This window comes from Pipistrellus kuhlii, unplaced genomic scaffold (assembly GCF_014108245.1).
Source record: "Pipistrellus kuhlii isolate mPipKuh1 unplaced genomic scaffold, mPipKuh1.p scaffold_m20_p_13, whole genome shotgun sequence".
Lineage (NCBI taxonomy): Eukaryota > Metazoa > Chordata > Mammalia > Chiroptera > Vespertilionidae > Pipistrellus > Pipistrellus kuhlii.
Window position 1 is genome coordinate 16061099 of NW_023425438.1, and position 26406 is coordinate 16087504.

General features: G+C 39.1%; 1 protein-coding gene across 22 annotated transcripts in view; it reads right to left on the minus strand.

Moving 5' to 3' along the window:
* The window catches only part of SLC8A1 (solute carrier family 8 member A1), a 307087-nt gene that overhangs the window by 71802 nt on the left and 208879 nt on the right, over positions 1-26406 (minus strand). For 5 of the 22 annotated variants that reach the window (XM_045580686.1, XM_045580675.1, XM_036435118.2 and 2 more), the window contains 5 exons: positions 9302-9408; positions 6084-6104; positions 5642-5659; positions 5512-5526; positions 1282-1350 (listed from right to left, as the gene is read on the minus strand). In XM_045580686.1, the coding sequence (XP_045436642.1) occupies positions 1282-1350; positions 5512-5526; positions 5642-5659; positions 6084-6104; positions 9302-9408 (230 nt within the window). Of the gene's footprint in view, positions 1-1281; positions 1351-5511; positions 5527-5641; positions 5660-6083; positions 6105-8653; positions 8758-9301; positions 9409-20635; positions 20644-26406 lie in introns of those variants that run through there. The other 17 variants (XM_045580676.1, XM_036435119.2, XM_045580677.1 and 14 more) reach the window with 9 other exon arrangements.

Below are 26406 nucleotides of genomic sequence, written 5' to 3' on the forward strand. Positions count from 1 at the left end.
ATATTTTATTAACAAGCTGATAATAAATCATATAACATCATGGTCTTAAACAACCAACACAACTTAAAAGATAAAATGTATAATTAATAGCCACTATTAAAATCAGCATTGATAGGACATAAAACAATCCTGTGATAAAATCACGCGTACGGGAACCTCCCTTCTCCTGAGTACTTGGTTTTGTGGACAGTAAGCAACAGAAGCTAGTGGGTCCATGGGATCTGGACAGAGCAGAGGGATGCACAAGTGCTGCTGCTGCTTTTGGGCTCAGGCTGCATTTTGACGCAGTGTCACTGTGAACCGTGAAGGGTTGAGAGGGGCCCCTATTAGAAAACAATACCACCCACAGATCTGTGCCTGAGGAGCTACTGTTGATTCTTCTTAATGTATTTGCCATTTTTAATCTTAACAAACAACCTCAAATTTGGAAAGGGATACAAATCCAATGGTGGGACAGTTGGCTCCAGGCTATTTTAATCTTTGACTCAGATTTATGCTAAAAGCCTGAGAGCCCAGAGCTCTTGACAGTGTTCAGTGCTGGCCTCTCTGGTAAGAGCTGAGGAGACTTTGTAATTTTGTTTCCACGAGGAACATTCTGGAACAATTCTGCAGTCAGGGCTAGGTATCAAGATCATTGAGTAGGGATGTGGGAAGTGGGGATAAAGAAGGTGTTACTGGGGCAGATAGACCTGTTTCTACTGCCATAGCAGGTGAGGGGTTGTGGTGATACAAAAGAGTGAATATCTGTGTCCTCGTCCAGAGATGCAGATCAAGGAGATGGTTTGTGGGCTCTGAACCTAGGGAGATCTGGGGTAATTGTGGGATCCTCCAGTCACCCTGCCAACCGCACAGATGGGCTATCATCTGTGCACATATGGCTCACATCGTGTTGGCTGAAGGCAGGAAAGGCGGGATCTGAGAAGAAATATGGCTTGCCTTCAAAGAGACTTCATTATACTTGGAATGAAAGGCCCATGCTTGAGAAGCAAGATTTGCAAGAAATATAGGATATATTGAAACATGAGAGTGAGAGGCCATTGGGATCAATCCCCTCTAATGGTCCATGCTAATTCCTCTTCCATGCACACCTCCAGTCCTGTATTGTTGCTGCTGATCTGCCATCACCCCCGGTACAGAGAGCCACTGCATTGTTTAGCAATAGCTTAGAGGGGACAGGGGCTAACCTGGGTCACTTTAATGTCTAAAGACCTGAAGAACATTTGAAGGCAGTTACTTCAAATTAATTACACTGGTTTTCTAGGAGCATGATGAAACGAGTACCTGTAATGGTGATTACAGTAGAGGGAATCGGATGTTCTCTAGCATGAACTTTCCTGAAGACAGGTTGGCCTAGCAAAAGGACAGGCAGAAAGTCAGCAGGAAGCATTGCATAGGTTTGCGAGTAGAGCTCTGTAGAGTTAGTAAGCTGAACATCACACTGAGATGCACACATCACAAGCAATGTTAGAGGACTGAGTGCTCATAGGTCGCTCCGATGTAGGTTGCAGAAGTGAGAGGTGAACAGAGCAAGTGTTCTATAAGCCAAACCAGATCATGTGAATGAACCACACATGCCACAGAAGGGGGAGCAGCCAGATTCCTGCAGGTTTCTGAAATGGGATATTCACGTCCTCTAAGTTTCTTCCTCCAGAGGCATCATGAAACAATGGAAAGCACTTGGTGTGATGAAAGGTAGCCTGGTTTTCCTACTGGTGCCAACGACATAGCCCAGAGTAGGCCATTTCCCCAGTTTTTTCACGTGTGGAGCAGGAACAATAGTTACCTGCTATGTCTATGTCACAAGTTTGTTTGAGGGTCAAGTAACATAACATCTGGGAAAACGTTACATATTTCCTGGAAATTGTGAATGGGAGAGTGTTGTCTTTGCAAGATATACCATGGTCATAGCAACTGTTTGGATTCCCTAGGCCTAGGGTTTTCATCAAACTCCCGATTTTGCTATTGGCTTCTAGTATGAGCTACCCAAACCTGATCTCGGAATCATGAGATTGAGGATTTGGTTTCAACTTTATTATATGCTTGCTGTCTAAATTTGACCAAGCACTTATCTTCCAGGAGACTTTTTTCCTTCCCCAATTTTAAAATAAAACTGAACTTGAAGGGGGTTTGTTACTCTGAAGTTTATAAATGTCAGAATCTTCATAGTGTGGCTTCCTTCTATGTGCCTAATTTAGTCTATTACATGATGAGCATACTGTGATTGGAAGACTAACTTTTAAAGGAGGTATACTGACTGTTATATACTTTGAATTAATTAAGGAACTCTGCCGCTGCCTGTTTGAGGCATCAGACACGACTCTCTTTTCTCCTAACTGAGCCAGAATGCTCCATTTTATTAAAAATATCCCAACTATGTGGACCCTCTTTTGGGGTCCCCCCAGTTTTTCATATGACTAGCATTCATGCTGATGGCATCTATGAAACAGCTGGGCTTTGAATTGAAAAAAGATGACGATGCAGGAAGGAATGAAGTGGTCAGGAGAAAGGCAATAAAACTGCTGGGATTGGAACACTCATCACATGGCCTTGGACTTAAGTCAGAGGGCTTAGCCCTGAGTCTTGAATGGATGATGTGGGGTAGATGGGTCAATCTCTTTGCATCCTCATTTCCTCTCCTGTACATGAGAACAATAACATCTTCCTCCCTAAGGATTGAGGATTAAATGATATAATAAACAAGAATTACTTTACAAACTCTAATGAGCTATAATGAATAGGGTTTTATGAGCTCATAGGTCCAAACAAGAGCCTTTCAAAGAGGCAAGCTCTAGGAGCAATAGGTAAATATTTACAAATTCCAGAAGTACCTCTAGGACTTTATGGCCACCACTAAGTAATGAGATCTCTGAAATATAGGTGCTGGGCTGTGCACCAAACAATTTTTTAAATTTCCATATATCCTGCTTCAAATTGAGATTTTCACATTCAGCTACACAAGACACATAAAAGCTGCAGGCAAAATCCAAAGGCTAGCCCTGGCCAGCGTAGCTCAGTTGATTGGGTGCATGAGATTTGACATAACTGCACAGACACTTGAGAGCTTTAAAGAAATAGTTTCTGAGAAAAGAAACTGGGATCCAATGACCTAGATACTAAAAGAGAAAATGTTTCAAGTGATATGGAAGAAAGACCCTCAAAGCAAAATTCTTACACATTCAATGTTCAAGAAAATAGATATCCAAACACCTCAATGCATTTTAATAAGGCATTTGTCCTACAGCCAGAAAGATTTTTAGTTCAGGTCTCATTATCAGACCACATGCACCAAAAGGTTGCTGGTGTGATTCTTAGTCAGAGCAAATGCTCAGATTGCAAGCTTGATGCCCAACTGAGGGTGTGCAAGAGGCAACTGATGTTAGTTTTCACATTGATGTTTCTCTCTTTCTTTCTAAAAATCAATAAAAAAAAAATTCTTTAAAAAACCCCAAAGGCTAGATTAATTTCTCTCCATTACCCCTATACCTCAAAGCCTTGCCTTCAAAACCTCAAACACACTTCAAAGAAGAACTCCTTGGGACTTAAAGCTGCTTTAGACTGTGGAGACCAAAGTCTCAGAACGTTCCCCAGGAGCATCTGTAGAGCAGATCCCAGGCTTTCCAGCCGAGTTCTGGAGAAGGGTCATGTAAAGTGAGAGGCCAATGAAGAGATTTCCACAAAGTTCTGGAACTTTCTCTCGTTCTAATACCATCAATTTCAAGTCTTGGGAAGAGGTAGTGTCAACACAAAAACTGCTGTGTCAGATGAAAGTTTCAGAAATAAGAAAGGACTTGATTTAATACATGAAATAATAGAAACCTTCAGAAGTGACTCTGCTCTCTTGGATGCAAGATGTGTCCAAGACAGCAAATATTGGACATAACTTCACAGACATTCGAGAGCTTTATAGGAATAGTTTCTGAGAAAAGAAACTGGGATCCAATTACCTCTATACTAAAAGAGAAGATGTTTCAAGTGATATGGAAGGAAGACCCTCAAAGCAAAATCCTGACATTCAATGTTCAAGGAAATAGCTATCCAAACACCTCAATGCATTTTAATAAGGCATTTGTCCTACAGCCAGAGATTTTTAGTTCGGGTTTCATTATCAGTCCGCATAGGGCTGAAGGTGCTGCTGGGTACTATAGTATTTCTACATTGCTTGACTTTAAAAAAATTAATTCAAAGAAGCCAGGAAGTTAACCTTTGCCCAAATTCTATCTTCCTCAAATCTCACCAGGATAATTAACATACTGGGTAACAGAAACAGAATATTTCCAGAAAGACTTCAAGGAATTAAAATGGTGAACGAGGAAAAGAAGATAAAAACTTTAAAAAGAAATGGAAATTCCTGAACTTGGATTTAAAAACAGCATGCATGAACTGGGAGACTTGACCTGGGAGAGCTTCAGATGAGTCAGATTTAACAAATCCTCTACCAGCACTTGTCCTGTTTAACATTTTTATCCTTTTCAATTTCTATGTCTCTGAGAGTCTATGAATCATTGTGTCATTAAATGTTTTGTCTGAGAGGCAGAGGAGAGTAAGAGTCCATGTGAAATTGCTCATACTCAGAAATTTCCACTTTGGACAGAATCATGTTGGAGCTACTGAATCATGAGTTTACACTAACAATGGTTGAGGTTAACCCTGACTTCCCCAATAGCATTTTCAACATTAAAATATTTGGCAATATATCCTTAATTTTTTGTTGTTGTTGTTGTTTTGTTCAGCTATCTGATTTCAGGAAAAAAATGAGAATACTAATATCTACACACTATATTAGATGTTTGATATTTATCGTCCTCTAAATCTGCATAGATGATTTTAAAAGGGTGAGGAAACATTAAGGATAAAAAGTGGCAATGCTGTAAGGAAATACCTTACTTCCATATACAAGAAAATAGCTTTAGAGTCATGCTAACCAGTGCTGTCCACACAGGCTGGTACCATTCTGAATTTAAGGGTTTTGTACTTTTTGGCTGGCATTTTCAGTTTTTGTAGAGCATTTTGTAATGCACTTCTACTGGTAGAAATATTACTCATTAAATTATAAGTGTTAATAAAACTTGAGTCCCCAGAGAGGGGTTTGTCCATATTGGTGTGGTGGGATGATGGGATGGGCCTTCTCCCAACAGAATATTAGTTACTATTGGTATCCTGAGCTTGGGCTGTGGAGAAGTCTTAGATGTCAACTCCTATGTTTCCTTGTCTTAGTTACTCTGGTACATTTTGGAACATCTAGCAGGGGACACTGCACATCGCCAGGGCTAGGTGGACATTTGTAAACTGACCAGGGTCAAAATGTGAACAATTTATAGGATGTTTTAAATTTGCGTGTAAATGAATACAACACGCACGTTGTTAGTGTGTAAAATGTTGAATGTCTAAAATCAGCAAGAACACACCATGTGCCATAGCTAAGTGTTAATATACAGGTTACATAAGATGAGGTTTTGGTTTGGATATTAAGGGTATTTAAAGAAAATGAGGAACATTAAAAAATTATCTTACCATACAGGCATTTTCCTTCATTAAAAGAAAGTAAAAATGACAAATGATTTTTTAAAAATGCATACAATATATGATGAAAACAGACAGTAAAAAGTAAAATTTGATGTCATTAGACTTTAAAAATTCATACCTGTTATTGTGAAGCCACCTAAAAAAGAAAAAAAAATAAATGTTACAATTTATTTAAGCCACACTCTAAATAACAAATATCAGTGATATCAGACTGTTTGACAACCCATCCAAGGGGTAAAAACTGGCCAAATTATATTTACAATTAAGAAAAATATGAAAACATTTGTTCATGACTTAATCACTAATCATTCTTTTAAGATGATAGGATTCAGTGCACACATTTAATTCTGTGCATGCCTAGGAAATGACTGATTTTTCAAAAGGTTAAACTAAAACTGGAATATAAATCTGACCTTAACAAAAACGAGGCCAATGGGTCTAAACCACAATTTTGCCAGTAAGTCAACAGAAATAAAAGTCAGAAAGCTATTGTATCACCTGACAGAAATGGAAATTAACCTCTAACAATGGAAAGGAAATGCAAGAAATGAAATGCTTACCAAGCTCATTCAATAACAGGGCTGTGAAGGAAACAGACAAAGACAAACACAGAATAAGAGACCAGATGAATAATGAAAGGAAGAGGAATATCAGCAGAAAGAAATCCAGGCAGATCTGATGACAGTGGCAGGCAGCCACTGATAAAAAATTGGTGCATCCCAAAGAAATGCGGCATTGGTAATATTTCTCGATAATTCCAACACGAATTTCTGCAAATGTGTGTGACTGAGTAATATTTATCTCTATATATAGTTCATTCTATATATCATTATCGCTTGACATTTAGTCAAACATTTCTACTGTCTATGCTTAGACAAAGTATATATATCTAGTTTATCAAGTATAGTAGAAACATTTTATGAAGTTAATTCTAAACTTTATTTGAGTGAGTCTTTTCCTGAAATATTGCCTGGGAGTTAGTTAATGCAATATATGAAAATCTTAAATCATCCAAGATCTCAGGCGTTATACCTTTCATTTAATGAAAACAGATAAAACATCTTGGGAAATTTCATCTTGGCCAAACTTTTTGGAAGGACACTTTGGCTCAAGATAAAGTTCTCTCTCTGTAGGTTCTACTGGCATGATATTTTGGCCATCAATGAATGCTTATGTTTTTTAAGTCCTCAAAACTCAAATCCCAGGAGTTAGTGCTTATTTTTCTGTTCTTACCTATGACTTCTGCACATTATAATTGGACAAGCCTGAATGTTTCTGTGGACACCTAATTCTATGGAAAAACCGATAAGGCATGGCTGTGTGTGTGTGTGTGTAGGGGGAGCATATATAATTTGTCTTTCAGGTTATGTGTTTTAAACCCAGATTATACTGAAGCACTTCATTTTGGTGGAAGCTACCTGGCTGAAAGTATCAAATAAATGACTTCCAGAGTAGTATAATAGATGGAATATTCTAATTAGTTTTTCAGGCCCAATTTTCCTTCTAATGGTAGTGGCATTAGAAGAGACTTCCTGAAACAAGTGAGTGATTTTATTTATAGTAATAAGAATCTACTTGGCGGGTGCAAAAATGAAGAGTGCCATTAAGGAATTTTAATTTGCTTTTACATGAGGGCATATTTTATAGCAATGACAACTGAAAGAACTGTATCTAAGATGCGCTCCCTTTAGAGAGGAATTTATGGAGAAGTAAGTGCTTCTTCCTGTATGTTAATGAGGCATTTTTGATCCCATCTTTGTAAGAAATCAGTACAATTTTCTAAAGTGTCTTTTCCTTCTGCCTGCTGTCCATGGAACATATTAAACAGGCTGAATTAAAATGGCTCCCCAGTGGTTTTTATTTCCATATTCCAAAGGCTTCTGTTATGATTTTGAATGTGATTAAGTCAGGAACATAAACTTTTTTTTCCCCCTAAAGGACTCTGAGGACACTGAGTTCTTACAAATGTGGGATTAAATTCCTCCAAATGTTGGGTCTGTATAAAAATTAGTCCTATATATTTTGTTTTTTTACAAGTAAAAGTATAAATTTTTTTGCAAAGTGGTCCATCTAACCAATTGTTTCTATGCCAGTTAATAGGTAGCATTCTCAATTTATACATATAATTAAATGAATAGAACTCCTTTTTAAATGGCCACTAGTAGAAGATAATTATAGGAAGTCCTCAATAATTCAGAATAAAAAATTTTCTTTAAAGCTGACATAAAATTATTGCCCTTTCTTAGCAAATATAGGCCACATAAAATAGATATGAAGTCGAAGAGGACAAAGAAATTGTCTTCTGTATTCAAATATTTTCTACATGTATAAGTACAAATTAACCAAAAAAAATTATTCTGAGGATATGGCTGCTTATTCTTTTCTCTTTACTATACATGTTAAAATTTGTCAATTCTATAAAGAAAGAAAGATTCTGGAGCATAAGAGTGGATAGGCCTTAAGCAAGGGCTAAATTCCTACTGAAAGGCCATATCCTTCCTACTTAAAGAAAATTTATATGACTATGGTTTCCTACATATGGTGCCTTTTAAATGTCATATTTGATCATATAAAAATAGTATGTCCAAATGAGCACTAGAATATTGATGCCGCTACTCTTTAAGATATTTTGTTCTTATTAAATATTTTTTTGAAACCTGGTCTTTTGAAAAAACCTACTTACTTAATTCTTTTGAAATTTCCCATTTGTTGCCATTAGACACATTTACCACGGCTAACAGGTATTAGGTAGTCTTTATCACTAACATTTTAGGGGTGATTTTAATAGTTGGAACCACATTTGAGAATGACCCCTGAACAGTTTGAAAAACTAAACACACGAATCATTCTGTTATAATTTATTATATATAATCATTTCTGAGTGCCAGAAATCTCTTCCAGCATTGATTAAATCTGGTTCCGGTCAAGGTTAGTTGGCATTTCCCGAAGAAAATGGGGCAGAGCTTGGTGCACTTGTTAGGGAAGGGAAATGAAACTGCTAAAGCTTCAGAGGAAATGAAGTATAGTACTTGGAAGCCGAGGAAGAGGAGAGAGTTAAGTGTGAGAGTAGGGAGACACGGAGAGAGAAGAGTACAATTTCTCGCTGGTACGTCTTTGTATACTCTCACACCTTTCATTCCTCTTCTTATCCATATTGGTTCCTCAAGCACAAGGGAGAAACTGCACTCTTTCTCATATTCCTCACGGTCAAATATTTTAATGGTAATGATCTTCCTGTGGGAACACAAGACAAAGGCAAAACAAATGGTTGGAGTCACACGCTCATGCTAGGTGTTCACCAAGCCGAATGTTACTGTGATGTTATGGAGGGAGAAATGGCAACACATGGACCTCCTGGAGTATGTAAAAGGGCATCTTGGGGTGCTCTCAGCTGGCCCCCATTGTTTTCTTTGCTCATTTGTCACATTCACAAATTCTCCCTGCTCCAGTGAGCAGTCAGGAGGTATCCCGGATTAGGAAGAGAAATCAGAAAGTTGGTTTCATTTTGGCATAGCAAGCATCTGCTTCAACTCTCCTAGAAATGGAAGCTTGATTGCCTGCACTGAAAATGAATAGCTCAAACTTATAATAGGCAGAGTGGCCCAAACTGGCCAGTGGAGCTCCAGGCAGGCCCGAGCTGGCCCCAGGTGAGATCTATGCCCTGTTACATAGCGGGAGGGATATGTGTGTTGGAAGTCACGTTCTGAAGAGTGCAGGCATCCAGGGTGGCACCGGCCAGCAGAAGCTGTGGGGCTCAGCCCTGGAGCAGCTCCCCCACCTTTCTTCTCACTCATCTCCACCAGGCGGGGCTCTCCAATCTCAAGGAAGAAGGTCTTGTTTTTCTCATATTCCTCATCATCAATTACCTTGACTGATATTGTTTTGCTGAAACAGAGAAGAATAGAAGTTGACGAACCAGGGCAAGAGGAAAGAGAAGAGAAGGCACAAAAAGCAAAGGAAAGCAGGTTAACGAGCTGCACTTCCAGTCAAACAGCAACCGAGAAACATCTGAAAGGTGCATTTTTCCTTCAAGAAGGAGCATGGGATAGTTCTGAAAGGTTGGAGAGGGTCACCCAGGGCACAGCTCCCCTGGCCAGGCCCACAGAGTTATTTCAGGCAACACAGAGCACTCAGGACTAGCAAGTTTATCTTCATCATGAAAAGAAAAAGCAGAAGAACACAGACCACAATCGTAAGAAAAGAAAAATGTTATTTATATAGCCTATCCCTTAACTGTAGAACCATCTGGGCTGTGCTATAGAAATCACTCCTTTAGAACAAATCAATAAATCACATCAAAATATCAACAGAGCTTATCTCCGAGTGTTAGGCTTATGGATTATATTTTCGTCGTCTTTGTGCTTTACTGTATTTCCAAACATAATATTTTCATTATCAGATTTTATAGAAATAATAAATGTCTAAAAGCACCACAAAAGAAAAGAAAAAGTCCTTTATTTTACCCCACCCAATGTCCTAGAATTAAACTCTTACTCAGGTCACATTCCCTACCAAATCGCAAGGGAAGTTGCTCATGCTTTGTTTTTCCAAAGATGGGGCTGACGCTTTTCCACAGCTGTCTTGAGAAGTGAGGGGTGAGGGATTATGGTGTTATAGCTATTCTCATCCCTCCCAAAGGTGAGTTCCAACTTTCACAGATGACACCATTTACCCTACTTTCCACCCACTGACATACCAAGGCATTTCATTAAGGATTCTTCCTGTAACCCATCCTTTAGTGCTTCTTGCCTTGTGGTCTTCTGGTTGTGAGTAACCCATAGGCAGGTGGGGCAAATGCTAATATTATGCAAATCTCAACTTCTGATAAGCCTTGATGACTCTGAAAATTAATGTTAATTTTCATGTATTACACCTTACTCAGAGCTCCTAAACACTTGTCTTTGAAACAATGATTTTTTTCCCCAGGAACATTGGCCAAAAACATTTCTGACTGAAGTTTTTAAAACAATGTGTTTAGACAAACACATAGACTTAATAGCATGGACATTATTTAGTTTTGGATAAACTGAGTAGCTGATGAATGTGAGAGATATAGGGACCCACACAATTTGTATAATACAATAAGCACTCAAAATCTGTCGTTAAAGTATCACTCTTCACTAGGGTCATAATCCTTAACAATGATTTCAGTATTTGATAACTGACACTGGAAAAATCAAAGCTGAAGCAAAAGAACACAGTTTCTCTGTGGCTGCCTGGCAAAGGTCCCGCAAGCAGATGGGATTTGCATAACGGCATATCATTTCAAAGTCATTAGTTACACAATCAATAGGGCCCCTGGCAGGAGGAACCATTACATTTTACATTGATTTTTTCCCCCTACTTGCACAGTAAAGCGATTAATTGAAGTGATTATTAAAGGACATGCCAATCAATTTAAAGAGGCAGGATGAAGTGAGCGCTTATGAATTAGCCCTCTGGATGGAGACAGGCAAACATCCAAAGGGATAGGTAACATCCACCTTTGGCTTCAGAACAGAACTGTTTCTTCCCTCAGCAAGGACAGCCAAGGTCAAATAAAGCCACGCAATTTTGACAGGGATGTCTTGTGCTCACTTTCCAAGCCTAATGTACAAAAGGATCTGCCACCTCTTCTTCCCTCCCAGGGGAAGTTAGCGGAGAGGGGGTTAATGTAGTGAAGACTCCAGATACACCATCTTGGTAAAGAGCAGAAGCCCACCTCTGTCCCACCCATCTGTTCCTCACAGTTCTGTCTGCAGTAGGATTAGCACCCTGCAGGGTTGCAGGGACCTTAAAGTGCTCGCATTGCCATCCCAATCCCATATTCACAGGGCTTTGGCTCTGTCACCGGAACCCGCCCTAAGAATGCAGATTCACCTTGTCTTTTTTTGTTTTGTTTTCTTCTGTTCTGTTAACCAAAGAAAAGCAGTCAGATAGCTTTTGCTATTTTCTTAAACTGAAAGGTTAATCTAACCAAGACTACAACAGTGAGGAAGACAGCGCTTCATGCACTCTTATCACACTGGTGAGGAACAAGTAGAATGTTTTTTCTAATTACTATGATAAAGGGAAGAAAAGCTTCTTACTTAATCATTTGTTAAAAATGTATCTCTGAAGTGTGTAGTATAAAAATTATGTTTTCTGGAAGCTAGCAAATCAGTACAATATGTTAAATACTTTCTCACTGTGGCCAGAATTTTTATGGAAATATTTTTTGGTTCCATTCAGTGTTAGAAAAGAATTTGATTAAGAAAGGTCAATTTATTTAGTGGAAACACACACATCATTTTTTTTAATTTTATTTTTGCAGTGCTTTTCCTTTGATGATAGTAACTTTACTTCTCAGTCTCTCATTTACCTGATGGGTCTCAAAGGACTGAGCACCTTAAAACATTCTATTTAGGCATTCTTTCATCGAGTGGTAACTCAGGCAGGTGGTGAGAAAGAAAGAGGTGGCTTTATTTTTGGGAACAAAGAAAAATCTCTTCAAAATATGTTGTAGTCTCTCATGAAGCCAAAGTTGTAGCATTCTTTTATTTATTTTTTTTTTTCCAATTTCAGCTTCAATTCGTCCTTTGGTGGTTTCTTTTCCCAAGAATGATTTTAATGTTGGCAGAGGTGAGAAAAAGACAAGTTGGAGGATTAAGCAGAAGAGAATCTTTCTAAATCCTCATGCAAAACATTTTAGTGAAAATTCGCATTAGTCATGCAATGGCTCTTTTAAATTTTATTTTACTTTATTTTTAAGATTCAGCCTCTCTTTAGGCATATTCAGAGGCCCATGCACTGATGGGCGCTTTGCACTTCTGATTTCAGCCATCTTCCTAACACCCTGAGAAATACCTTCTACTACTTAAAATTGATGGAGGAAACAGTGACTCAGATATTAAGTGATTTCCAAGATCACAGAGTGAGACTCCTGTGGCTGGCTCCAGAGAGCAATATCTTTCAATTATGTGACCCACAAGGTCACTTATTCACTCAGCTGTGCAGTATTTTTATGACTACTTTAAAGGAACTGGATCATTATTTTATTTAATATGGAGGCTCATCATTCTACCTTTATCTTAACACAGACTGCCGGAATAGACCATGATAGATTTTCAATCCTATTTTTACAAGGAGAATAGCACGTACTGGATTCCATGATGGCTATCTCAAGGAGTTAAATTTTTGAAGAGATCAAGGTTCTGTTAGGCTCATCTACTCTGAGGCTTTGAGCAGGTGGCTTGTTAGAATTCCAGGACCTCAGGGCCCACCCCACACCCACCAAACCAGATCTGCATTTTAACAAGATTCCCAGATGATGCCTGCGCCTGATAAAGTTTGAGAGGTGCTGCAGTGGGTTCTTAAGTGGATAATGAATTAAGAGGCTGGCAATAGCTGGGCTTAGGTTTTAGAATTATCTGCATATTAGAATCATGAGTGGAACTTTGAAATCTGTAAATGCCAGATCAGTGAAATCAAACTTTTTGGTTGCAGGGCCCCAACACTGAGTGGCCAGATTATTATGTGTTCAAGATCATAATAATCTGGCCACTCAGTGTATAATCTCCTAATATGAAAATTGTCCCCTCGACCAGAAGTTCAACCAGCAGGCAGGCGGGCCAACTGCCCATGTCCCCCTCCCCCTAGCTAGGCTAGCCAGACCCCACCCATGCATGAATTCATGCACTTGGCCTCTAATATATATATATGTACTGAGTGGCGAGATTATTATGCCTTCAGAAATCATAATAATCTGACCACTCACTGTAGCTTTTAAAAGTTTTCCAGGTGATTGTAATATACAGCCAGGAGCCAGGCTAATGGAGAGCCAGGATATATGGCCTGATGTTTAAAAGAATGTATTAAATAAAGAATATGTAGAATATGAGGATGTCAAAGCTAAATTAGAAATCTAGGCTGACACATGGGAGAAACAGTTTGTCCTTCACTGGTGTTCTTCTCTGGATTACATAGAGTACTTAAAGTTGTAGTTTTCTCCCCTTAGGAATCACTGGTCTCTGCAGACAACAGGTGAGAAAACACCTTTAGCATTCAGGCAACATACTTCACATTCATCCAGATTGATTTCCTCCCTAACAAAGTGACAGGAACTCTGGTGAGAGGATTTCACACAAGAGAGGTTCTATTTGGAGACTGAAAACAGTAAGGGTTTCAATGGCCGCGGAAGACGGCAATGTCACATACCTTCCCCTTCTCAGAGAGCCTCTGAGCCATGTCAGTGAAAGGCCATGTCCAGGGAACTGGAAACTTTCCCCACCACACTCAGACTCAATAGAGAAGTGACTCAGGGCTGACCGCATACAGAGGAAGAAGATCTGGTAACTTCTCTGACCACAGAATGATGTCATGAGGTAAGGCAAGTTTGAAATTTCATCCCCAGTACACCTGATGTTAAACGCTTCAAGATAAACTCCTATGACTCAAAAAGACAAATAAATCAACTAAACCACTGGCAAAGAATCTGAACGGATGCTTTTCCAAGGAAGATGAACAAATGGCCAACAAGCACATGAAAAGATGCTTAATATCGTTAGTCACAGGGGAACTGCAAGTCAAATCCACAATGAGAAATCAATCCCCATCCACTAGGATCGCTTGAGTCAAAGAGGCAAATAGTAGCAAGTGATGTAGAGAATGTGCAAGGATTGCTAGTGGGAATGTAAAATGGTACAATAGCTTTGGGAAAGTCTAGCAGTTCCCCAAAAGTTGAAAATCAGAGTTACCATATAACCCAGCAATTCCACTGCTAGGTATATCCCCGAGAGATTTAAAAACACATGTTCACACAAACTCTTGTACATGAATGTTCATAGCAGCATTATACCTAACAGCCAAAAGGGGAAACATCCTAAATGTCCATCAACTAGTGAACAGATAAACAAAATGTGATATACCAATATGATAGAATATTATTCAGCGATAAAGAGCAATGGTACATGCTACTGAAGGACAGTATCGTATCTACCCCAGACTATGCCATGTCATTATATTGATTATTTTGAGCTATAGGCACTTGAAAAACAGTAGATGCAAGGATAGGCTGTCTCTGAACTTCCCCTTATCTGCCAAAACACAGAACCTCCAAAAGGAACTCCACTGTTATAAAATCCCCTCTCAAGAGTTCCATCAGCCAGGGAAGATTTAACTTTTATCACAGGAGAGGAGACTAGAATATTAGATCCAGACAAACTTTGTCACAAACTGTCATATCTCTGATCTATTCTTCTATGGGCCCATTCATCTTCCCCCCAAACCATTTACTCTTCCCGAAGAGGCCACATACCCATCCCTCTTTCCTGTTAAGATATTTATGTCACTCCAGAGAATGACACATTTTTCCCCCAAGTATCTCCCATGTGCACATGAAGTACACACATTAATTTGTTCTTGTCTTGTTAATTCAGTTTTTATCACATTGTCTCAGCCAAGAACTCTGAAGGGTAAAGGGAAAATTATTTTTCCTCCTGACACTATAACATGGATGAACCTTGAAAACAGAATGCGAAGTTAAAGAAGCCAGACACAAAATTTCACATATTCTCTGATTCCATTTATATGAAAAGTCCAGAATAGGCAAATCCATAGAGACAGAAAGTAGTTCAATGGTTGCCTAGGGCTGAGGGTTGGGGAATTAATAGGGTTGACTGCTAATGGGAAATGGGATTTTATTTGGGGGTGATAAAAATATTCTAAAGTTGATTGTAGTGATGGGTGCATAATTCTGAGAATACACTAAAATTCACTGGGTTGCATATTTTTGGGTGAATTCTATGGTATGTCAATTATCCTATACTAGAGGCTGATGCATGGGTAGAGTCTGTAGGCCTGGCGAGCAATAAGGGCTGATCTGTGGAGTGACCCGCAGGGCAATCAGGGTGGGCCCCCACTAGAACCCGCCTTGGCTGGCCTAGAGCCTGCAGGCTGGGGCAGCTTCTGTGTTTAGCATCTGTTCCTTGGTGGTCAGTGCACGTCATAGCAACCAGTCGTTCCACCATTTTATTATGCTACATAATAGAAGCCTAATATGCTAATTGTCCCCTCCTGAGTTCGACTGACTGAGTTTGACTGCTTGCTATGACATGCGCTAACCACGAGGGGGTGGCAAGGAATGCAGGGGGTGGTTTGAAATGAAGGAAGGCCCAGCGGGCAGCCGGCAGCTGCCAGCCAGGGGAAGGAAGGCCCCGGCCAGCAGCTGGAAGACCCTGATTGGCCCTGATCTCCAGCCAGGCCTAAGGACCCTACCCATGCACAAATTTTGTGTACCGGGCCTCTAGTACCCTTTTTCCCCGAAAATAAGACAGTGTCTTATATTAACTTTTTCTCCCAAAGTTGCGCTAGGTCTTATTTTCAAGGGATGTCTTATCTTTCCATGCACTAGGTCTTATTTTCGGAGGATGTCTTATTTTCAGGGAAACCCCGGTAGCTTAATAGAGCTATTAATAGTACTTAAAAATAAAAAACAAGTTTCAGGATAAATCTTAGTTTTTTAAAAGGCAATCTCTTTGGGTAAGAAAAGATTGTGAGACTGTTTAGTGTTTTCAATAAGGAATTTCAAATTTTGCTGGTTCTGTCATATAGAAATTGGGGTGGCGCATACCAGGAAACAGTAAAAAAAAATGAGGACATCAAAGCTAAGTGCCATTGCTGTGTCTGTCAGCTCTACTGCAGCTCAATCCAGCCCTACCCTCAGATTCCCTCAGAATGCTCCCTGCCCCCTCCATGATCCAGGGCCAGGGATGCGCTTTGACATGCTAATCACTTCTGAGGGCTGTTACCTCAGGCCTAGCTTCCTTGACTGGTTTCTTTTCCCCAAAGTATAGAATCTTATGATGACAATGTCAGAAGCAGCATTTCCTTCACAGAATTTATTTTAAAAGGAAAGGAAAGGATTATAATCATAGGTTATGCCTGCTGCCCTTGTATCAACTGCTCTGTCCACCGTGGGCAATACCCAGCACCCTGGTTGGCACTGATTTGTTACCACCTCTAAGGAAAGATATGCTTGGATTGCTATACATCATTTGGTTTAAATTCCTGGACCATTTAAAGCTTCTTATTCTCTTCACAAACTGATTTGGTGAGTCGCTTGGTAGTTTGGAGTTAGGGAAACAAAAGGGACAGCCAGCGGAAAAACCTTGCATATATTCTTGTCAGTTTCCATAGTGACCCAGATCAACTCCCCTGTCCACTTAACATTCTAAATAGGATAAGACAGGCTGCTCTTCATATGATTTCTAACACTATTTCACACCATTTTTAGAAGATTGGTGAGAGACTCTGGGCATGGATTCGTCTGGGAGTTTGTTCTAGGTTCTGTGCTCGATGGTCTTGGAAAAGGAAATGAATCATGACTTGAACCTGTCGTTCCCTTGGTTGAAATGTCAGCGGTGCCACACTGGGACTCAGAAGATTTGAGTTCCTAACTTGGTTCTGCCCCTGTCCTGCTGGGGTGTTTTGGCCAGTTCTGGCCTCTTTCTAAACATCGATGGTACTGTCCATTAAATGGGGAGAATCAAGCTCATTTCACAGTGATTTGGATGTTCACAGTGTTGTGATGATCAAATAATGGGTGTAGTCATCCATCAAATGTGAAAAATAAAACTTCACGGATGGTTTCAAAGATCATATGATATAATGCATGCAAAACAATTTTTGAAAAGGACTATAACTATAAAAAGTTACAAAGTTATTATTCATTGAAAAGGAGTGGTTTATTTTGTAGTCCTTACTTGCCTGTTCACCCAGTAACCAAAGAGGCAGCTGGCAGATGGTGGAGGTGGGGTCAGGAAATATTGGATGGAGTGACAGGCCATACCTTCAAATTCACTCTCATATGTAGCTTGGATCACATCCCATATAACAGGGTATCCAGTATAGAGCCTTACACTCAACAAAGCAAAGGACATGCGACTACTGTTCAGCTTTCCTGGCCCAGCTCTGCCAGGTTCCCTCCCTCTCACCTCATCAGCTAGACACACAAAGGGGACTGGAGTCATACTTTTCTCCAGGCTCCTGACAAGCCTGGATGGTTCTATTCTGTAATTTAAGTAAACTCCAAAGAGGAGAGTTGCTAAAGTAGCTACACCAAAGTGATTCTCCAGGAGGCCTTGTCATCTGTGCACTGATCTCTTCGCATTATTAAGTGGTAATTGAAATCATTGCTTCCAGCAGGGCAAGAGGCGGGAACAGCTTACATCCTGCTGTTCTCCAGGGAAACCAGGGGATTTTCACCAAGCACTGGAGTGGTGGTGGGGTTCCCATAAAACCTTGCCCTATTTTATTTCCTCTGTTTACTTTGGAAACAGAAGGGTAATTAATTCATTTTTTTCCAGTGCAAAATAGATACAAATGTAATTCTTTTTTGGTCTCCCTCCTTTTAGCAATCAATGGCCAGCTTTAGTCTCAAAAGAAAAACCTAGGACTTACCTTCTTGTCCTAGAAGACATGCTATTTGAAAGAGACACCATACAGATCCTAGAATGATTGTTCCAACAAATAGTATGCTGGAAGTTCTGAGACCACCCAAGGCTCTATCCCATTATGCCTAATGTGAAAACCACATGAGTAAAGTTTGTTAAGATACAATGATACGGATATATTAAAAAGTGACTGTAATTTTATGATTTATAAAATTTATACTTAATAAACTTCAGTTCTGAGGAGGGAAAAGTAATAATCCTGGGTCTTGTTACCTAACTGTGCATGCTGAGACAGTTGGTTAACTTAGTGAAAAAGAAAGCACTGGGCACCACGATGAAATGCACCAATATAGATCTTGGTCTAGATTTAAAAAAATTGTTTAATAATATTAGTATTGTGCAAATTCCACAATAGAGGCACCTTTTAGCAGATTGATGGAGGATTCTCATCATCTTCAAATTGATTCCTTACTTTGTTAGGACTATATTTATCTATAATCTGAGATCATCACTGTATTCCATAAAGGGAGTGTAAAATTTTCTCAAGTTCTAATTCTCCAGTAAAAGTTGTTTTAACAAATTTCTCAAAGGTCGGGATAATGTTAAGAGTACTCTGTGGCATTGAGCCTCTTTTTTATAAACTGAACACATAAACATTTTGGTTCAGTCTTAAGAACTTCAGATAAATCCTCAATTTGTCACTACCCTTTTTAAGAATTTGGAATTAAGTGAAATTGATACTGCTGAATTTCAAAGAAACTGTTGGTTTTTCATCCTTTGCAAATGCGTGCTTCATCTTGAACATTTTAAACATTTTTGGGTCACCACTAGACTCTCTCCAAAGATTATTTCTACCTTCGGTCTTAACAACTCTGTCAAGACTCATTGTTCAAAATGAAGAGTTTCTCTGGAAAACAGTGGAAAGATTTCACTCCTCAAATGTTACAGGACAGCAGCTAGAATATGCTCCAAAGAGGCCAGTTTAAAAATAGAACACCAGCTTTCTTAGTTTTTTTTTTTAATTCATATTATTTCTGTTTTCCTTTCTTCCCTCCCTTTCTCCCTCACCACAAAAGTCAATATCTCTGCATGCATCCATATAAAATATTCTAAAAGACAGGCTGCCAGATACTTTATTGAACATAGCTAAAATAAATCAATAACTAGTGAATTGACGATGATCTTTATATTTCACATTTCTTCTACTCCATGTCTAATATCGAATTGCTGTTTTACATTAAATGAAGTAATCAATCCTTATGTCTTCATACCATAGACTCTATAAATATGCTTGGATTTTAGTTTTGCATTTCACAATGGAGTCCAATGGTTGCAGAATAATAAATAATATTTCTTGGAGACTTACCCAGTGGGGTAGAGTTGGAAAGGTAGGTTGGAACTCAGGTTTGTTTATCCTGAAGGTGTCATTGTAAGAGGCTCTCCAGGAAATCTTTTAAGCGATTCCATGTTAATTTATTTCTACAAATAATATAATTCTTAAGAATACTCAGGTATCTGTGACCATGACCATGGCTCTGGGTGGTTCCACAATTGTGGTAGAGTCACATGACCTCCTGAAATGCTTCTTTAGGACAGAAACTCAGGTTGCAAAATTCTCGCCCTGCCATTTACTGCCTCTCCATGTGTAAGTTACTTATTCTTTCTAAGGCACAAGCCCCTGTTCTGTAAAGTGGTTATAATAATGGTGCTTATTCGACTGCTGCAAATACTAAGTGTGCTCATACCTGTAAGATGCTTAACACAGATTCTAGCACATATTAAGCGCTCAATGAATGACCCATGAGCAATGTTGTGTCAAGTTAACAACTGGGTCTCTTGAGGTTGAACCATCGGCAATTCATACCAGTGAATTAATCTATGCCATAATTTCCTCACCTGTGAAAATGGAATAATTACATCTGCATCATAAGATTGTTGAGGGGATTATAAGGGAAAACAGAGCAGGACCTGGCACATGAAACCACTCAATAAGTGATGGTTATCTTAATTATTATTACTGAGAGCAAGGAAAAGAAAGATTAGGATGAAAGGATTTCAGTAAAGCTAATTTACTAATAGGTAGGTTATCAGAAATCAGTAATACAGAATTTTTTAAATCAAATTTTTCAAAGTGTGTATCGTGACCTTTTGCTTTTCCTGATAATCTTGACAAGACTTTTTTTTTTTTTTTTAAGGTTTTTACTGTTTTTATTTTTTAGAGAGAGAGAGGAAGGGAGAGGGGAATAGAGAAACATTGATGTGCGAGAGAAACCTCAATCAATTGCCTTTCATATGCACCAGGGACCGAACTCAAAACTAGGCATGTATCTTAACCAGGAATAGAACCAGCAACCTTTTGGTGCATAGGACAAAGTTCAACCAGTTGAGCCACACCCTCCAGGGCCAAAACTTGATTTGAATAGATATCTGCCCTTGTTCATGTGAAACAACCTAAGTTAGCAGAATGAACAGTAGTTGCATTAGAAAGTCTGTATTTCATAGGCTCGTTTTCACTAAATACAATCAAATTAATATGAATTGCTTTCAGATAATTCATTTTTCTTGAATTGTTTTTCATGCTTATTAAAGTAACACTTGTTCATTGTTAAAATATGACAAATAAAGAAAAAGAAAAATCATCCATAAGCCTGCTATTAGAGATCATTTAACATTAAAAATATTTGTTTTAGCCTTTAAAATACACAATTGCATCATTTGCACCCTATTATGTGTGTATCATGTGTATAAATAAAATTTGGTGTCATAATTTTTCACTTAGTTATGTTTTGAATATTTCTCATGATGTAAGATTTTTTTAAATCTCTCATTTAAAATGGCAAAAGTTGTCTAATGAAATGTCGTTATAATAATGTAATTAAATATATATATATATATATATATATATATATATATATATCTTTTGAATGGTTTGTATATATTTATTTATTTCAGAAAGAAAGGGAGAGGGAAATAGAGATACATCAATGATGATAAAGAATCATTGATTGGCTGCCTCCTGTACATCCCCTACTGGGGATTGAGCCTGCAACCTGGGCATGTGCCCTGACCAGGAATCAAATCATGACCTCCTGGTTCATATATTTATGCTCAACCACTGAGCCACAATGGGCCCTGTTCCCCTCTTTATTTAATGAAGTAAAAACTAGTACTGATAGCAGAAGAAAAATGCATGATTTTCTTTGTTAGCTAGCTGGCTTTTTGTATTGTCTGATGAATGCTTTATAAATGAGGTGGCACATCCTCAGACACATGACCTTTCTGTAGTAATAAGGATGGCTGTATAAAATCGCAACCTGGAGAGTCTTTGATGTGAAAAGAATGTACAACATCCACACAAATACTCAATAAATCAAAACCAACCCAAGTCTTTTGGGCATCACGTTGAGCAGTTTTCCAACTTTGCATTTTTCTTTTTCTTTCCTTCTTTGATCAGAGTCATGATGTGCCCTGTCTACCACTAGATCAGAAATCGGATGATCTATTTATACTGAGATGAGAATGGTCAACAATCGTGTAAATGTTTTTCCAATTAAAAGTATACTTCCGACTTTAAAGAGACCCATTTTTTTTTTCATTCAAAGGGAGTAGTTATGAGAGGACTTGGCTTTGCTACCACATGGCAAGCCTATAAGTGCTCTGAGTAGTTGGCTCTCTATGGTGAAATACTTCCTGAGGGTGTAATTGCAAACAGGTACAAATTAAAACTGATAGAAACTATGAACCAAAAATCATTACCCACAAAATATCAAGAGCCTCAACATTCCCTCAGCTTCGCTGCTGCTTCCCACTCTCTGCCAAACAATGCTTCATCAACTGTGGACTCTCGCTTCACTTCCCAGTGCAGTACTTATTTGCTTTTGTGAATATTTTCCAGGTAGTCCTCTTGGTTTGAAACGACATCAAACATTATCATTTTGGAGCTCATATTCTTAACAGAAGGGACCAACGGCACTTTACAGGTAATCACCACAAGAGAAAATCAGCAAGAAGACAATTAGCTTCTTATTGATACCAGCAATTTAGAACTTCACATCAAAATTAACCAGGTCCAGAATGGAGGTTATTGGCTTTGAAGTGAAAATGTGTTTTCTTTTTTCCCCCTTTCATATTTCTTATTTATTGATGGAAGTTTCTCCCAGAACCAGAAATTATAGAACCAGAGCAAGTTTACAGAATGCAAATAATGACACTGTTTAACAAAACTGAGCCACTAGACCAGACAGAGTGAGAAAGTACTTGGTGAGCAATTCTTGGATTAATTACAGGGTTTTTTATGAGCTTCATTTAAATGCACATTGATTGTAGGGGAAAATCTGTAAGTATGCTTAAATATAGTTTTCTTATTTTTTATGTTGTTATAAATTGTACATAGTTCACCGTTAGTGCTCAGAAAGCAAAAACTCCCATGATTTCAGCTTTTGACCCAGACATAGCTTCTCATAGGGAAAGGGTATTGTTTTTAGAATTTCTGCTATTTACAAATTCTCTAGAAAGTCTGCACTTTTGATCATATTAGATCTAGATTTGCATTTGCAATACAGATTTATAGCTTTTAGCTCTGAATGTAGTTGTAAATATTTATAAATATAATAGCTTTTAGCAGCACGACCTTGATCAAATTGCTTTGGTTAACTTTCAATTTTATCAAATGTAAAATAAGAACCACATGGTATTGACATTAAAAACAAATGAGATAATGTATATAACGGAACTTTTCACACTTGAAGCATTTTCAATTGCAAGGTGCTGGTATCATTGTTATGCAACTTAATCTTCTCATTTTGCAACTGAGCAAACTTAGTCTCTGGGTCCCAACAATCTTTCTGTTAAGGCTTCCCCAGCTCCACTGTAAAATATGTACCAGGCATTAATGTTAATATCCCAATGTTCATTTTGGAAATTAAGAGTTTAGTGGGTGTACAGGAAGTCAGTAATATCTGACACTTATCCATGGGTCTACTTTCAGAGTTGTATTTCTATTTATATCATTAAAGTTTAGAAATTATAACAGTAGACACAATTGACTGCTAGAACATGAACCAATACTTTATTAAATATTTATTGTGATACTACGGCATTAGAATTAAAGTTAATTTCTGTTAACTTTAAACATGCAAAATTGAATTAAATTTATACAATTTTTATTAACTAGATGTCTGGTGTACAAATTCCTGGTCACCCTGGTCAGGCTGAGGGGGCTGATCAGGGACAGGGCCAATTGGAGGGAGGGGCCTTGGGCAGTTGGCATGCCAGCCCCACCCACAATTGTGGTGGTGGTGGTGGTGGGGCGATCGGGGGCAGGGCCAGCTGGGAGAGGTGCCACAGGTGTTTGGCTGGCCCAGCCACCCTGGCTGAACTCCCAGTAGAGGGGATAATTTACATATATGGACAATACCATATATGGTTCACTTAATAAAATGAAGTAATAGGGAGAAATAAGAGTACATCTCAAGGACAGGTCTATATATCCTGAATAAATCCTACTAAGTAGCAATAATAAGTTTTTAGTTTCTATATTAAATAGCACAGAAAACCCTTAAAAGCTTATTTATGGAATTTCCCCTTTCTATCAAATTGCTCTCTTGGTATAGCATCCATAGGTCTTGACTACTTCTATTTAGCTATCTTAGAATTTCTAGAGTAATCAAAATACTCCTTATAGTTTTCACTAAGTTTCTCTGTTGAAGTCAGACTTGCTGATAGAGACTGGATGTGGAACCGAACAGAATCCCTATGAACATAGTCTGGGTCTTTAGACCCCTGATAATTGTAGGAGGCAGTTATAGCGTTAAGCCTGGACTGACCTGTTGGCAAAGCCAAAAACAAGTCCCAGTTTAGATGGCACAGTCCTTTTAGCATAATTAAATTTGACCTTTCCCGGATAGCTAATGGTCTGCGGGAGGTGCGGTAAGTGCTGCCAAAACAAGTGAAACTTACAAGAACATTGTAAATTACCTTGTTTACCTCTGACTATAAAATAAAGGCTCAGCTTGCAGTCTGGATCTTTTCCTGTGGTCTCAGCTGGGCACAGAAGATCCACCTAGACCACATGTGTCAAACACAAGGCCCACGGGCCAAATCCGTCCCGCCAGGCCTTGCAATGTGGCCTGCACCGCGCTGTCATCACTGCACTCCACTGCATTTCCATCACAATGACAGTTTATGACTGTCCAGTAAACCATTCGGCCCGCGATTTAGGCTGGATTTTAGATTTTGGCCCCTTCTCTGATTGAGTTCGACACCCCTAACCTAGACCCAGCTATTCTCTTTGTCTGTCTTGACTTTATCCTTCACCAGCCCCCCTCTGGCTTGCTTAACCCTTGGCCGTGCTGGTGTGGCACAGATAATGTAAAATCTTTGGTGAAGCCATTTATGCTCAACAGTTCCATGTTGACAAGGGCCAGCACGTGATGAGGTAGTCCGTGTGCATTCCCCATGACTGAGAGCACAGTGCCAGCACATGGCATTTGCTTAATAGTCACTTATGAGTCATTCGGCTATTCTCATTATCACAATCTGCACTTGGGTTTGTGCCAACCCACCAAGGTCTCTTACACCTCTCAGTATTTTTTTGAATGTAAAGGTAGGCTTATGAAGATAGTTTTGGCCATGGGAATGAGCAATATAAGCAACGAGTAGGTGATTCAAGCTAATGACGTGGACCTTATTAGAGAGGGCCAAATGAACTTACTAGACTACCCTCCAGATTCCTACAGCATGTTGTTTTGTCTATCCATTCCACAAACCTTCACTAAGTATCCAACTGTATGACAAGGCCCACATTAGGTGTCAGAGATAAAAAGAAGAATATGAACTCATAGCTTAGTAGAGAGGTGACAGGCATGTATATCAAAGATTACCTACCTCTATATGTGCTAAATATAAGTATGGGCTTTGTACTTGGGAACACAGAGGGTGGGGAACTTCAAAAGGTCAGGGATAATTGGGCTGGTTCTTAAAGAAAGAGTAGAGTTTTTGCCAGGGATAAGGCATGATACGTAAAAAAATTGTAAAGTTCTATCTCATTCGTGTTTATGGTGAGCATGCATGTGGAGAAGAGTTGATGGGAGATACATCAAGAAAGAAAGCTCGGGGTCAGGAGAAATGCTAAATTGTGTGGGCATGATTTTGTAAGAAAGAGCCAATGGGTCTTTTTGCCTATGGGCTGCCATGATCAATTTGGACCTTTAGGACAATCAATTTAACTCTAGGATAAGGCTTGTGCTGCAGAAGAAGAAAATAAAAGTGAAGAGGAGAGCAGGGAAGCAGCCACAGAGAAAATGCTGTCTCCTGGAAGGGCAGAGACTGTTATCTCTGCAGGATATCCAGCCAGGTATGCCTTGAGTAATATTCTTTGAGAAAGTGTTTGGCCCTCAGCCTCCAGTCTAGACCTGTCAAAAAGCTTGAAGACATGAAAGGCATTTCTGTGACCCTTTAATTCCTTTTATGCAACTTTATTTTCTGCAACACTTCTCCTTCCTGAAAACTTGCCTGTGGGTTCGAGTTAGAGGAAACAAATTGAACACCTTCTTTTGCCTGCAACGATCAGTTTCTTTTAGCAAGATGGAGGGAGTAACATGAAAATTCTGCTGAAGAGAGCATCATTGTAAAGGGCCCTGATTTGCATGAACTGAGAAATCTAATTGTCATCAGTCCTGGTCTGAGCACATACTTCATTTTCTTTTTTATCAACTGTGAGTGGTTTGGGCAAGATTTATGACAAAATGATATCTTAGATGTATATGTTAAGTTTTTAAATAACAGTATCGATACTAAAGTCTCAGGTAAATGAATTACGTGGACAATCACTACCACATTGCATTATCGTATCGACAGGCGGATTGGTAAAAGAAGCTCAACAAAACGTTGTAATGAAATGGAAATGTACATGTTGGGATGTGGGAAAGGGTAAAAAGAATATCATTCATTCTCCTGATAGCGTGAGCAGTCACTTAGAAAAATGATTTTAGGTTACTCAGCAGGCAAGTGCATGTGTATGTGTGTGTGTGTGTGTGTGTGTGTGTGTGTGTGTGGAGGGAGAGTGAACGGGGGGGAGGAGAAAATTATCTGTGGTCTCTGATGAGAAATAGTAATATGGCAGGCAAATGAGATGTAAAAAGATAGAAGGCATGAGTAAAATGACATCTGCTCTTTACTCTTCTTTGTGTAGATGGATAGGAGTGGCGAGAGGTGGAAGGCAAAGGGGATCAGAGGGCTCAGCAGCAGCAGTTGATGTGAAGGATGTTAAGTCAGAGCATAGGCCTGTTTCATCGCAGTGGGATGAAACTGACTGGAAGAGGACGAGACTGGAACTTGATCAGCCCACCCACTAGAGCAGGGAGTTGGAAATGAGGGGCAGAAGCTATCAAAGGTGGAGGAGAGCCATTCCAAGGCAGAGGAACATAGCACCAAGAGAGGAAATTGTATGGAAATGTATAATCCTTGGAAGCCA